Below are 16138 nucleotides of genomic sequence, written 5' to 3'. Positions count from 1 at the left end.
AGCCACTTATCCCAGTTACATGCGTCCTCACTTACGAATTTTTTAATAATATTTTTGAGGGTGCGGTTGAACCGTTCCACTAAACCGTCCGTTTGTGGGTGATACACACTGGTGCGGTTCGGCTTAATCCCCAATAACCCATACAGTTCGTGCAGTTTTCGTGACATAAACGTAGTGCCTTGATCAGTCAGAATCTCTTTCGGGATTCCAACTCGGGAGATGACACGGAAGAGTGCCTCTGCAATACTGCGTGCTGAGATATTGCGCAAAGGCACTGCTTCCGGGTATCGCGTTGCATAGTCCACCGGAACTAATATAAAGCGGTACCCTCGTGCTGACCGATCTAATGGCCCAACGAGATCCATCCCAATTCTCTCAAATGGGGTCTTGATTAATGGAAGAGGGCGCAAAGGCGCTTTTGGAATGGCCGCTGGATTTACTAACTGGCATTCACGGCATGCCGTACACCACCTACGGACATCGCCACAAATCTCCGGCCAATAGAATTGGGCCATTATTCGGGCTAGTGTTTTATCCTGCCCTAAGTGTCCAGCCATGGGATTAAAGTGAGCCGCCTGGAATACCAATTCCCGGCGGCTCTTCGGAATTAAAAGCTGCATGACTCGCTCTTTAGTTTGAGTGTCCTGCGTCACTCGGTATAATCTATCCTTCATAATCACAAAGTAGGGGAAGGACAGGGTGGCGTTTGGCTGGAGCGTTTGACCATCGATTACTCTCACTTGGTCAAACGCATGCCGCAGAGTCTCGCAACTGCTCTAATGGGAAATCCGCGAGGGATTCCCCAATAGAGAGAGGAGGAGCCGGCGGCTCCTCACCCTGACACGGAGATGACGTAGACGGCTCTGTGACAGCTGCTCCCGCCAAAGCGACACCGGGACTTCCCCCTGTCAAATGGCAGGACCCACTCTTTACTAGGCGTGTCATTAAACCCCGAAATCCCAGCCAATCAGTCCCCAAAATTAAAGAGTGGGTAAGGCGAGGATTAACCACCGCATTAACTATAAATTTTTCCCCTCTGAAAATAATGTGGACCGACACCAAAGGGTAGCGGTGAACATCCCCGTGCACACACAACACCTTCACCCCTTGTGCTCCCCCCAATGCCTCGTTTTGAACCAGGCTTTGGCGAATTGAGGTCTGATTACAACCAGAATCCACCAACGCCTGATATGTAGCCCCTTGGATACTCACTGGTATGCGATACGCTCCGGCCCCATTGAGGGCGGCCTCTGGCGCGTCGGGGATCCGAACCACCGCGCCCACTTCCATTGCCGTGCACTGCTGTTGAAGATGGCCCGGCTCCCCGCAGCGCCAGCAAACCGGCCCGGGCTTTCCCTCTGCACCGGTGTTCTGGGGCTCACTCACCTGAGGTGGGGGAGAGACAGACACAGAAGGGAGAAACGGGAGGGCACCGCGGGTGCGGTGGGCCGGCTGGGGTCGCACCGGCCCCCGTCTCCACGGTGGGGGAATGGGGCGAGGACGGGACACAGAAGGAGGGGGGGAGAGAGAGAGAGAAGAGGAGAGAAGAGAAGACGCTGTCTGCTGTCCTGCCACCGGAACAGCCGCCAAATGATCCTCCACCAGCTCGACTGCCTGATCCAGCGACGCCGGGCGGTGGCACTGGACCCACTCCGCGGTTCCTGCTGGTAAGCGGGCGATGAATTGTTCCAGCACCACCTGGTCGATGATCCCCTCGGTGTCGCGGTCGTTGGCCCTCAGCCACCGCCAGCAGGCATCCCGGAGCTGCTGGCTGAACGCGAACGGCCGGCTGACTTCCTCCAATCGCAGAGCGCGGAAGCGCTGACGCTGTTGCTCCGGCGTGCGCCCCACGCGCTGGAGGACAGCCCAGTGGAGGTCTGCGTAGGCCAGCCGGCGGTCAGCGGGGAGCTGTAGCGCGGCCAGCTGTGCTTCTCCCGTTAGGAGGGGGAGGAGGTGCGCTGCGCGCTGCTCCATCGGCCACCCCAAGGCTTCTGCGACCTGTTCAAACAGCGTGATGAACGCCTCGGGGTCGTCCTGCGGGCCCATCTTGGTGACGGTGAGGGGGGACGGGCCCGCGGCCGGAGCGCTGGTGGACCCCGCCGACGCGAGGAGGTGCCGGAATGCCTCGCGGTCTTCCTGCTGGGCCAGCACCAGGGCTTCGAAGCGCTGCTCTGGTTCCTTCCAGAGTGTGACGAGCGCCTGGTGCTGGCTTTGCTGGGCTGTGGTTAGGGCGTGGACCAGGTCGGCGAAGGGGGAGGATTCCATGGGGCTGCTTGGTTGGTGCTCCACTCTGGATCCCAGGTTTTGGCACCACTGTAAACATTCCCTACGTGTGGGTGGAGCACAGAGGACGGCAGGACAGAGATCAGGGTAAATAAGGGCTTTATTGCCAACTTTTCAGTCTAACAATACTTTTAACACACACAGAGACACACACGCACTAGCGTCTCGTTCAGGGATAAGCTCCCCTCTGCTCTCAGCTCTCCCTCTTAAATCGGGCGTGGTCACTGGGAAGACACACAAACACAGGTTAATTGCTCTCAGGTGTAGTGATTCTGCCACTTTCCTTCCCTGACTCCGCCCTCCTGTCACAGACCGGCGCTTGACCACGCCCCCGCTGCCACAAGAACTTTTTGGTAAAAACTCAACTTGTCGTGTTTGGAGGAGAAAGAATGCTGAGTTGCATCCAAAGAACACCATACCTACTGTGAAGCATGGGGGTGGAAACATCATGCTTTGGGGCTGGTTTTCTGCAAAGGGACCAGGACGACTGATCCGTGTAAAGGAAAGAATGAATGGGGCCATGTATAATGAGATTTTGAGTGAAAACCTCCTTCCATCAGCAAGGGCATTGAAGATGAAATGTGGCTGGGTCTTTCAGCATGACAATGATCCCAAACACACTACCCGGGCAATGAAGGAGTGGCTTCGTAAGAAGCATTTCAAGGTCCTGGAGTGGCCTAGCCAGTCTCCAGATCTAAACCCCATAGAAAATCTTTGGAGGGAGTTGTGTTGCCCAGCGACAGCCCCAAAACATCACTGCTCTAGAGGAGATCTGCATGGAGGAATGGGCCAAAATACCAGCAACAGTGTGTGAAAACCTTGTGAAGACTTACAGAAAACATTTGACCTCTGTCATTGCCAACAAAGGGTATATAACAAAGTATTGAGATGAACTTTTGTTATTGACCAAATACTTATTTTCCACCATAATTTGCAAATAAATTATTTAAAAATCAGACAATGTGATTTTCTGGATTTTTTTTTCTCATTTTGTCTCTCATAGTTGAGGTATACCTATGATGAAAATTACAGGCCTCTCTCATCTTTTTAAGTGGGAGAACTTGCACAATTGGTGACTGACTAAATACTTTTTTGCCCCACTGTATAGCCTGATTATATGCCGCAGGCCTTCTGTTTGTTTGCAGTTTCGCCATGGCTAGGTCCAAAGGCTACGTTCTTAAAAACTGCTTTTTGTTAGATATAGCCTGAGTAGGCCTATATGCCGCAAGCCTTCTAATTTGTTTGTTTGCAATTTCGCCATGTGGGGGGGGGCCTGATTGGTGTTTTGACCCAGAGCCTTGTGTGCAGTTGTTCCGCCACTGACATGAAGTGAGGGGCAAGATAATAATCCAAAGTGAATAAACGTTTGCTGTTTCAAATAGATAAATGTACATGATGTATGTTCGGTTAATCAACTTTAACTTTCTGAATGAAGAAAGAAAGAAAGAAAGAAAGAAAGAAAGAAAGAAAGAAAGAAAGACTATATGTTGCTTGATCCAGAGAATCCGATCTCTAATTGTAAAAGTTCCAATAACATCCACCTTTAGTCTATGAGGCTTTCTGGAGAATAAGTCAGGGTGTAACTTGAATAAATGGAACGGAGAAAAGTAAACAAGTATCAAACAAGATCATTAACTTGGCAAAAAAGTGATGAAATAAATCCCTTGAAAAATTAGGACCTCATGATTTTTCGACACAAAATGAGAAAGTGCTACATAAAAAAAGTGTAGTGATGTTCATTCTACTCAGAATGACTTACCGTGTCTCTGGGTGACGTGAACATTTGCAGTGGATTAAGTATCCGCCACATTTCCTGTTTGTAACCGAAAAAGACACAAGACAGTAAAAATAGAAGCAGATATGGTGCACCTTACGAACAACACGCACAGTAGACACAGCTAAAACTGCAGTGACAACGGATAGCTGAGGATGTCAAAAGCGGCAGAAAGTAAGCTAAAATTATTACTTTTGTTGTGCAATAAGTACACAGAGCCTGAAACATTCTTACATGTAAATGTGTTTTCTAAACTGAAGGACCAATATATTTTATACATGCATACATTGTATGTATGTATGTATGTATGTATGTATGTATGTATGTATGTATGTACGGTATGTATGTATGTATGTATGTATGTATGTATGTATGTATGTATGTACGGTATGTATGTATGTATGTATGTATGTATGTATGTATGTATGTATGTATGTATGTACAGTTCCTTTTGACTTTTAAAGCATTTCAAATCAGATTGTTGAATACTGAATATATTTTTTAAGAAAAATGCAAAACAATCTGAACAAAACTAGTGTCCTGGTGAATTGAAGCAAGCATGGGCTATTACTTAATTATTTCCATTAGTACTGTATATTCGACATTATTTCAAAATACATCTGTCCTACTGATGGTTCAAATTATCGCTAACTTCACATAACAACTTGATTGTATTTTTTTTTTTGGTTTATCCATTATTATTTAAATGAAACATTATTCTACGCAACACAAAAGTGATTCCTATCTTTTCAATTTCAGTTATCTGTTCATCATACTGTCAAAGTTGTTTGTAATAATGAAGGCAAAACTGTGCTGAAGTACTAACGGTGTCCATTTAACTGTGATTACTTGATTGCAATATTAACAGGTTACATAACTGCCCGTGATAAAATATATATGTATTGTTTCCTTTGTTTTTTATTTTATTTAGGTTCACAGGATTGCACAGGATTCTATGTGGGTCTGTCATTAACGTCTATAGCGCTGATAATATCTGTATGTTTAAACATAATTCTCTATACATTGAGAAGAAAAGACAGAAAGAACAGAGGTACATGAAACATCAGTGTATTTATTTAACATGATTAGTTTGTAACCACTGAGTGTATATTAAATACATAATACAGTGTCACTGTATATGAAGAATATTTCGCTGTAGATACAGTAATTACTTTGTTACTTTAATTATAATGTATGTATAAAATGTATGTAATGTATTTAATTATAATGTATGGAGGATATAGTATAGATATATGTATAATAATTTTATAATGTATTTATAAGTAAAATAAACTAATACCTTTCACATTATAATTAAATTAAAGTCATATAAAGTAATTACTATAGCTACAGTGACATATGATGAAGCAAAAAGTCTTACAATGCATTCTAGCACAACACATTTGGATAATACTGAACTTTTTTACAGATGTTGTGGTGCCATTGTACCAAGATTATTTTCCCAGTGACAGGTAGCGATATCTTCTAAGTGCTTTTGTGTATTTATTTATTTTTTTACTTACATATGCTGTGTTATGAGCTTTAACATGACACAAGCGATGTAAATGAAATGCATTTTCTTGTCTTAATCATCTCATAGGTTTGAAGAGGAAGAAGAGCAAAATAAAGACAATCCTATATATGGAAACATCTTGGTAGATGGCGGAGGTGAGTTTTAGCCTTTAAGACAAACTTCTTAGCCCTTAATCTCTCAGATTTTATATATATATATATATATATATATATATATATATATATATATATATATATATATATATATATATATATATATGTATGTATGTATGTGTGTGTGTGTGTGTGTGTGTGTGTGTGTATGTATATATATATATATATATATATATATATATATATATATATATACACACAAACACACCTCGTTACTACTGACTGATTTTTGGCAAAAACTAAACTCTTGTACTGTTATTTGTGATTACTGTACAGTCCATAATGCAACTGTCTGAACAACAAAAAGAATACAAAATAGAGAAAGCACAACTGTAAAAAAGTCAAGATGGCAAAGCTTCAGTTAACATATTGCAATTTTTAAAGCCATATAAATTACTTTTACATGCAGATACGTTTTGTAAATAAGTAGCTATGCAGTATAATAAACATTACATATTGTACTATAAAAATATACAGTCTCATGATGTCCATTTTGCAAAAAAAATGTACTTTAATAATTACTTTTGCTTTTTTTTCAGTATCCATGCCAATGGTTGAATATCAGAACCATGAACAAATGACGAAAAAAGTTGAGAGACAAGATGAAAAGGTACAGTCCACTCATGTGCTACTGATGTGTGTTCAAATAGCGCATTCATTATTATAAAACTGTCAGAAATATGCTAGTAAACGCTTCAACTTAATAGTCTAAATCAAATGAAATGCATTTTTACATTCTGATGGAAAACCGTAAATAAAAGGTTTAAAAGTGGGACAGTGTGACCTTTACTGATACTTTTGATGCTACAGCTGTTTTGGAACAGGAGTCATCATTATATAAAAGAAAAATTCACATTTTCTCAGCAGAGATTGTTAATTTGATAGCCAGGTAACTATTTTGAGCAGGCCATCCCACGCATTTAAAAAACAGCCACATGCACAGAAATGTGGCTCTTTCCTTTCACACAACTACTGCGGTATCAAGCTCTTAGACCACCATGCATCAATAAGTTAGACACTAAAAAATGCACAAACACAGGAAACCATATAAGACTAAAAACTGAAAAAGGGTTTGGTTTTTATATGTCAAAGGTATATTAAATTTCATACGATAAACTATTTTAGGAGAGATAATTATTCACCTTACAGTAAAATCCAGTGTACAGTTCACTACGACTGAAAAAGTTTCAAAAGTTTATTGATGTTCACGAGTACAAGTAGATCTCTCTTTCCATTGTAGCCGAGTGAAAATTTAATAATTCCAAAAATGTAAATTATATATATATATATATATATATATATATATATATATATATATATATATATATATATATATATATATATATATATATATTTGCCTACCAATGTACAATGGGGTCCAAAAGACTGAGACCATTTTGTTTTCTTTAAAACTGGAAAAAAAGAGCAAATTTTAAAATTCTGAAGATGCTGCACAGGTTTTTTAGGTTACTATTTACAACCCCAAATCAGCCAGCTGAATTGTTTCCATATGGCATCCATCCATATCCAACCCCAAATCAGAAAAGCTGGGACGGTATGGAAAATGCAAATAAAAAAAAGAAAGCAATGATTTCTACATTTACTTTTACTTGTATTTCATTGTATACCGTATGAACCCAAGATATTTCATGTTTTGCCTGCTCAACTTCATTTCATTTGTTAGTATACATCCAATTCCAACATTTCAGGCCTGTAATACATTTAAAAAAAAAGTTGAGACAGGAGCAATCTAGGGCTAGTAATGAGGTAACACAATTAAATGATGTGAATCGAAACAGGTGATGCCATCAGCTGATTGTAATCATGATTTGATGCAAACTCAGTATCTGGGAAAGTCCTAGACTTCGAAGAACAAGGATGGGTCAAAGATCTCCAGTTTGTCAATAAACGCATGAGAAAATTATTGAAGTGTTTAAAAACAATATTCCACAAAGAATGATATGAATGGATTTGGAAATTTAACCCTCTATGATGCATAATATCATTAAACAATTCAAGGAATCTGGAGAAATTTCAGTGCATAAAGGGCAAGGGCACAAGCCTAAGCTGAACACATGTGATCTCTGATCCCTCAGACAAACCTTTGTAAAGCACTACAAGATGGAGTTACATCCACAAATGGTAGTTCAAACTTTACTGTGCAAAAAGGATGTTAACTGTGTCCAGAAGCATGGTCAACTTCTCTGGGCTCGAAGGCATCTGGGATGGACCAACACAGTGGAAATGGGTATTGTGGTCAAATGGATTAGTCTTCCAGGTCTTTTTTTGGAAGAAATGGATGTCATATGCTGTGGACCAAAGACAAAAAGGACCATCCAGACCGTTACCAGCAGCAAGTCTAAAAGCTAGGGTGTGTCAGTGCCCTTGGCAAGGGTAACTAACACTTCTGTGGTGGCAGCATTAATGCAGGAAAGTACATATTTCAACAAGACAGTGCAAAACCACATTCTGCACATGTTACAAAGGTGTGGCTGCAGAAGAAGAGAGTGCCTGTCCCCTCTGTCCCCAGCTGTCAGAAAGGCAGGTGACAGATAGATGTAAAAGCAGAAAGGAGTTTAACAAGGCAAACTGGCAAACAAATCCAAATCATTAGGCAAAAGGCAGAGTCAAAACCAGGCAATGGTCAGGCAAGGCACAAACAGAATATCAAAGGCAGAGGTAAAAGTTCAAAATCCATACAAAGTCAAAACCAGAACACCAGTGCAGCCAATCAAAGGCTTGGTAATGTCAGACCAACAGTAACTGAGTGTTTACTTCACAAAGATTGAGTACTGTGAGAGTGCTTATATGTTCTGCTGAGGTGATTGAGTCCAGGTATGTGCAAATAGAAATCAGGAGACTGTGAGCGGAGAAGTGCAGAATGGGCATTGTAGTCTGGGGCGGCCATATTTAAAGGCCTCTGTAAATTCTAGGAAGCGGTGCAAGCAAGTGCAGACATGACACCAATAGAGAATGTGTGGTGATTTTTGAAACGAAAAATATCACAATCATGACCTCGTACTGGTGCACACCTTAAGACCTGTTTGCAGGAAGAATGGGACAAAATATCACCTGAAACACTTCATCACTTGGTGTCTTCAGTCCCTAAAGATCTTTTAAGTATTGTGAGAAGGAATGACAACATTATAAAGTGATAAATGCTTTCCCATCCCAACTTTCTTGAAATGTATTGCAAGAATCAAAATTCAGATGTGTTGATTTTGAAAAAAAAAATAAATAAAACTAATGAGGTAAAACATCAAATAATGTGCTTTTGTGTGGTTTTGAGTGCAATACAGGTCAGAGATTATTTACAAATCATTGCTTTTCGTTTTAATTTTCAATTTCAACATACTGTCCCAACTTTTCCTTATTTGGGGTTGTAAATTTTAGCAAATTTCCGATATTGACCATTTTGTACCCTGTTTGTGTTTTTGGACTTTGAGTATTGTATTACCTCCGATTGTACTTTGTACAAAATCATAAGGTCATAAGGTTTTGCACAAACTTGTGGAGTCTGTGTCAGAGTACACACTGTCATTAAAACAAAAAGGAGATGTAATAAGTTCTAGCAAACTCTGAAATTCATGTAAATATTTTACGATTTGATTTTTACTCAAGTTGTTGCTAATAATAGCACAGCTCCATACTTAAGAGAATATGGTAATGCATCAACCTGATTTTTGATCGCTTGTCCATATGACATCTGTACAAACTACGTGCATGTACCAGCACAGGGAACCCAATCAAGGCAACGTATCTCATCAATACTTGACCACTGGAGAACAAAATTTGTATCTTTATTTACATAAAATAGATGGGTTTTTATCCAGTGCTTATTTTCAATTTGCTTTTTAAAAAATTAATGTGGGATTATTCACAAACACATTTTATGGAAAATATTCACAGCAGTTTCATATAAAACAAGTTAAAACAGTTTTATTAGTCCATTACCTTGTTGGATAGTTGATAGTTTCTGTCATGTAAGGGGGGTAGACAGATGTAAATGCAGAAAGAGTTTTACTGAAAGCACACTAGCAAACAGATCCAAAACGTAGACAAAGACAGAATCAAAAACAGGTAGCAGTCGAGTGAGGCACAGAAAGGAAATCGGAGGTAATACAATACTCAAAGTCCAAAAACACAAACAGGGTCAAAACCAGAAAAATGATACAAAATACAAGGCTTGGTAATGTCAGACGCAGGGTACAGAGCATATACTTCACAAAATCTGTGTGTTACTAGAATGCTTATATATATGTGCTGTGATTGCTCTCTAATTAGGAACAGGTGCATGGTCATTAATCCTAACGAACGTGGCGCCAACACATGTGGATGTGAAAGATGTAACCAGATAACGGTTTGACATATTAAGTTTGATAATCGATCGTAACTATATAATAATGATGTAAAGTGAAAGCACTGGTTCACTGCTGTCCACCAGGCACCCAGCAGAGTCACACCATAATAAATGTCATGGTGTTGTTACTGGCGCATGGCATGTGGTGTCAAAGAAATGAATAGATATGTATTCATAACTGGGATGTGTATCTCATTATTGGTCTCACTGTCACAAGACAATGCAGCAATTTATTGACGGGACATACACTACACTATACAATTCGATGGTTCATATGCTTTAATATTATTATTCTATGCAGTTTTTGTGCCCTTGCAAATATTTTACTCAGTGCCTATATATGTCCACATTCACTGGATATGAGCAATCGTGCGCTCTGATTGGCTACTCTACTACTAGGATATCAGCTCATATACCATGAGTAGAGAAAAACAAAATGGTTGAGCATTTTGCTGAACCAACTGACGAAATAAAAACTGTACTCAAAAACAAAACCCAAAAAAATAAAAAAAACAAAATATGGAATAAAAGTATTTGATGGGAGGAACATATCTTTTTTTTATTTTTCAAGAATTATTATGGGCGGCACGGTGGTGTAGTGGTTAGCGCTGTCGCCTCACAGCAAGAAGGTCTGGGTTCGAGCCCCGTGGCCAGCGAGGGCCTTTCTGTGCGGAGTTTGCATGCTCTCCCCGTGTCCGTGTGGGTTTCCTCCGGGTGCTCTGGTTTCCCCCACAGTCCAAAGACATGCAGGTTAGGTTAACTGGTGACTCTAAATTGACCGTAGGTGTGAATGTGAGTGTGAATGGTTGTCTGTGTCTATGTGTCAGCCCTGTGATGACCTGGCGACTTGTCCAGGGTGTACCCTGCCTTTCGCCTGTAGTCAGCTGGGATAGGCTCCAGCTTGCTTGCGACCCTGTAGAACAGGATAAAGCGGCTAGAGATAATGAGATGAGAAGAATTATTATTATCGCATTTTTCACAAATTGCTACTGTCATTTCGCCGGTTTGTTTACATTCTTCATCTTTACGCTTAAAAATGTGTTGGATTTTTTTGGACTGCTTCAAAAGCTCAAAGAAATTTGAAAATTACATAACTGAAATGTCCAAGGAAGAATTAAATAAATGTCTAAAGATATTCTATACCTCGGCACAACAGCAAGATGGCACTTTCAACAACAAAACAACAATAAAATCAATTTGTGCAGCCATCGATAGGTTTTTAAGAAGTCCACCTAAGTGTAAATGATTTTATCGGATGTTTTGTATAAAGTTTTTATTTATCAAATTTGCAAAAAAAAAATGCTCTACCTTATAGGCAGTGCTTATATGTCATTTGCAATGAAAACCTTTTGAGCCCCACTGTGTATTGCATTTAGTATGATACTCTTCGTGGATGCACGTAATAATTAACTTTTTAATGAATCATCTTCATAAAGAAATGTCATCTTTACGAAATTGTCACAAAACTGAATTTAGTGGCCAAAAATAAGTAACTATTTTAGCACATGAACTTTAAACTTTTGTTTTATTTGCATTTTTTTAAGACAGCATGGTGGTGTAAAGGTTAGCACTGTCGCCTCACAGCAAGAACGATCTGGGTTCGACCCTTGCAGTGAGCTGGGGCTTTTCTGTGTGGAGTTTGCATGTTCTCCTCATGCTTGTGTGGGTTTCCTCCAAGTGCTCTGGTTTCCTCCCACAGTCCAAAGACATGCCAGTGAGGTCAACTGGCTACACTAAATTGCCCATAGGTGTGAGTGTGAATGGTTGTTCATCTCTGTGTTAGCCCTGTAATCAAATGGCGACCTGCCCAGGATGTACGCTGGCATTGGGTCCAGCTTGCCCTGAGACCCTAATGGATAAGCAGTATAGATAAAGGATGGATAGATGCATTTATTTATTGTAGAATTTTGATATTGCTATTTATGATGCTATGTACAGTGCATTATACACTATAACTGACCAAGCTAAAATAAAAAAAACACAAAACAAACAAACCAAATGCTAAAATAAATAAATAAATACATCCAAATTTTAAAAGTTTTCCACCTTAGCTCCAAGATTTGGAATCTGATTTGTGGGTGCACTTAACATTTCAGGCTATAGGTCTATAAATGGGTGATGATATTATCTCATCTCATCTCATTATCTCTAGCTGCTTTATCCTGTTCTACAGGGTCACAGGCAAGCTGGAGCCTATCCCAGCTGACTACGAGCGAAAGGCGGGGTACACCCTGGACAAGTCGCCAGGTCATCACAGGGCTGACACATAGACAAAGACAACCATTCACACTCACATTCACACCTACGGTCAATTTAGAGTCACCAGTTAACCTAACCTGCATGTCTTTGGACTGTGGGGGAAACCGGAGCACCCGGAGGAAACCCACACGGACACGGGGAGAGCATGCAAACTCCGCACAGAAAGGCCCTCGCCGGCCACGGGGCTCGAACCCGGACCTTCTTGCTGTGAGGTGACAGCGCTAACCACTACGCCACCGTGCTGCCGTGATGATATTAAAGAGAAAAAAAAAACATGCCACCACAAGCTGCCAAAGCAGCTTCAACACATGGATTCTTCAAGTCTGTGGAAGTGTACTGGAGAAATGAATACTGTTGTTCAGAAAGATTTTCCCTCAACTGGTGTGTAAAGAGTGCTGGCTAACATCCATCCATCCATTATCCGTAACCGCTTATCCTGTACAGGGTCGCGGGCAAACTGGAGCCTATCCCAGCTGACTATGGGTGAGAGGCGGCGTACACCCTGGACAAGTCTCCAGGTCATCACAGGGCTGACACATAGAGACAAACAACCATTCACACTCACATACACACCTACGGTCAATTTAGAGCCACCAATTAGCCTAACCTGCATGTCTTTGGACTGTCGGGGAAACCGGAGCACCCGGAGGAAACACACGCAGACACGGAGAGAACATGCAAACTCCGCACAGAAAGGCCCTCGCCGGCCACTGGGCTTGAACCAGAACCTTCTTGCTGTGAGGTGACAGTGCTAACCACTGCACCACCGTGCCACCTGCTATCTAACATATCAGTCCAAAATCTTCTCATCTCATCTCATCTCATTATCTCTAGCCGCTTTATCCTTCTACAGGGTCGCAGGCAAGCTGGAGCCTATCCCAGCTGACTACGGGCGAGAGGCGGGGTACACCCTGGACAAGTCGCCAGGTCATCACAGGGCTGACACATAGACAAGCGTTAAACTGGGTTGAGAGCTGGTGACTGTGAAGGCCATAGTATATATCTGACATCATTTTAATATCCATTTAATACTTACACTATTAAGTGATCCCTCATGTCCTGTGGATGGAGACACTATCATCCTGAAAGACACCACTCTCTTCAGGATCGAAATGTTACATCATAAGATAAAGGTGATCAGTCAGAAGAATTTTGTATTAATTTACAGTGACCCTTCACTCTAAGGGGAGACGATAAATAAAAAATAAACATCCCTCACCATTTTATGTTTATGTCACCCAGTGCTGTGACCACTATCGTTTTCTCAGACGATTAATCACCAGTACAAGATTAGTCAAGGCTACAGCTGACAAACTCACATTTTTTGGTTTGTTTGATTTTTTTTATCATTTAATGCCTCGATATTGACTAAGCACAGGTGTAATTTAGCTATTGAATGGAATACTAATTAATTCAAACCACATTTTCCCCCAGTCTGACCCAGAAGATGTTTCATATGCCTCCTTGGATTTAAGACTTGCTCAGAAGCGTAAGAAAAAGAAGAGATACCAGGAGAGACAGAATCAGATGCACAAGGTCCAGACTCATCCTCCTCCTGTGGCGCAGATGAGACACACGGAGATGGGAGCAGACTGTGATGTCGCCCTTCCTTCACGGACCAGCAGCCTGATTGTGTCCCGCAGCAGTATCTACCTCAACAGCCATCAAGTAGCACTGGAGACGGAGGAGCTGCAGAGAGAGAGAGAACGAGAGAGGGAGAGACACACAGAATGGAAAAGCAATCATGAGCGAGATGATGAAGAAACTTCATGGTAACACTGATCATAATCTGAGCCAATCAGAGTCAAGTCACGATCAAGGCAGCTAAAGACCGAAGTTGTATGTCTTATATTCAGAATTACAAAGTCGGCTAAATTTGGTACAACTCATTTTTACCGTAAATATTGTAAGATCAGTGGTCAAATTAGGTGAAGACAAATGTCACTGCCTATAAGTGAGTAAAACTATGAACTTTCAGGCCGCTGCATGTACCTTGAGCTCTGTAATCAGATTACGCAATATTCTGCAGCAGCAGGCAACAGAAGGATATTGAGCAACACTGTTTTATATGTTGTGGAAAACACCTTCAAATGTTTTCCATAATGAAACTGATGGCAAAAAAAAAAGTTAAATAATTTTCTATGTCTGCGGAAAAATACATTGTACCTGATAAGTTCTGAGCTAAATTTGAAATCGGGTGTTCACAATCAGGATAAAAGCAGCTTCAAAAACAGATGTAAAGAATGTGGAACAAGAAAGTTATTTATAATAGATCATACCTACTTTTACATTTAACTCACTATGCAAGCTTGTCTCTATATGCATGTTGGAAATTCATGATTTGTTCATGATGATAAATGATACAAGTTTAATTATATCTGAACGTTAACTTAAATAAAAACGTGTCTGCTTTATGTTAGTTTTGAAGGCTGGAATTGTCATTGATGTTGCATTTGCAAACCAACAATTATTATACACAAACCATCTCATCTCATCTCATTATCTCTAGCCGCTTTATCCTGTTCTACAGGGTCGCAGGCAAGCTGGAGCCTATCCCAGCTGACTACGGGCGAAAGGCGGGGTACATCCTGGACAAGTCGCCAGGTCATCACAGGGCTGACACATAGACACAGACAACCATTCACACTCACATTCACACCTACGGTCAATTTAGAGTCACCAGTTAACCTAACCTGCATGTCTTTGGACTGTGGGGGAAACCGGAGCACCTGGAGGAAACCCACGCGGACACGGGGAGAACATGCAAACTCTGCACAGAAAGGCCCTCGCAGGCCACGGGGCTCGAACCCAGACCTTCTTGCTGTGAGGCGACAGTGCTAACCACTACACCACCGTGCCGCCCTACACAAACCATGTGTAATTAAATCATTAACATATGCAGGTCAAACTTACTCCACTGTTCAAAGAAAAGCTTCAGTGAACCTGTTATCATGGTGATTTTTGGCATTTCTAACATTTAAGTCCTGATGCATAAAATGCAAGACGTGTACAATGCATGCGTAATCAATAATGGAAAATGTGCTAAATGCTTCTTCTTTCTTTTTTTCATACAAATGTAGGTCAGTGGAAACAAATGGCATCTGTATAATAGCGAGCAATCCAAGATATAAAGTTATAATGAATTGTTTTATTGTAATATATATATATTTATAGTTCCATTTTGTTTAATTTGAGGATTAAGAACAATAATTTAGAAATCATATACTTTTTCAAAATATAATTTGGGAAGAACATACAAAACTGGCTTTGGTTAGTTCTATTAAAGCGCATGTGTAATTCCATTATTCTACATGAAGATTCAAACTGGGTGAGATGGTGGTGCAGTGGTTAGCAGTCGCACTGTCACCTCACAGCAAGGAGGTTTTGGGTTTGAACCTTGCTGCTGGTTGAGGCCTTTCTGTGTGAAGTTTGCATGTTCTCTCCATGCCTGTGTGGGTTTCCTTCCACAGTCCAAACACATGAAGATTAGGTTAACTTGTTCATCTGTGTTAGCCCTGTGATAGATTAGCGACCTGCCCAGGCTGTACCCCACCCCTCGCCCAAAAGTCAACTGGGATTGGCTCCAGCTTCCCCTGTGACCCTGACAGACAAGTGGTGTAGATAATGGATAGAATATTCAAACCATGATGACAGGCTCACAGGGGGTGGCATGGTGGTGTATTGTCGCCTCACAGCAAGAAGGTTCTGGGTTCAAGCCCGGTGGTCAGTGGGGGCCTTTCTGTGTGGAGTTTGCATGTTCTCCCCGTGTCTGTGTG

General features: G+C 41.3%; 1 protein-coding gene across 1 annotated transcript; it reads left to right on the top strand.

Moving 5' to 3' along the window:
- Positions 1 to 4131: 4131 nt before the first annotated feature.
- Positions 4132 to 14735, top strand: LOC132873068 (uncharacterized). Its single transcript, XM_060908291.1, has 6 exons — positions 4132 to 4231; positions 4989 to 5108; positions 5487 to 5529; positions 5658 to 5725; positions 6283 to 6353; positions 13797 to 14735. The coding sequence occupies exons 1-6, from the start codon at positions 4213 to 4215 to the stop codon at positions 14136 to 14138; spliced, it is 663 nt and encodes a 220-aa protein (XP_060764274.1). The 5' UTR covers positions 4132 to 4212; the 3' UTR covers positions 14139 to 14735.
- The last annotated feature ends 1403 nt before the right edge of the window (positions 14736 to 16138 follow it).

This window comes from Neoarius graeffei, chromosome 25, assembly GCF_027579695.1.
Source record: "Neoarius graeffei isolate fNeoGra1 chromosome 25, fNeoGra1.pri, whole genome shotgun sequence".
In the NCBI taxonomy this organism is placed as follows: Eukaryota; Metazoa; Chordata; class Actinopteri; order Siluriformes; family Ariidae; genus Neoarius; species Neoarius graeffei.
Note: the sequence above shows the minus strand (reverse complement) of the source record. Positions and strands in the feature narration are given on the sequence as shown.

Excerpts from the sequence above, each read along its gene's own strand:
- LOC132873068 (XM_060908291.1), top strand. Across the intron at positions 5,109-5,486 it reads AAAAGACAGAAAGAACAGAG|ATGTTGTGGTGCCATTGTAC; the intron begins GTACATGAAACA and ends ACTTTTTTACAG. Across the intron at positions 6,354-13,796 it reads TTGAGAGACAAGATGAAAAG|TCTGACCCAGAAGATGTTTC; the intron begins GTACAGTCCACT and ends ATTTTCCCCCAG.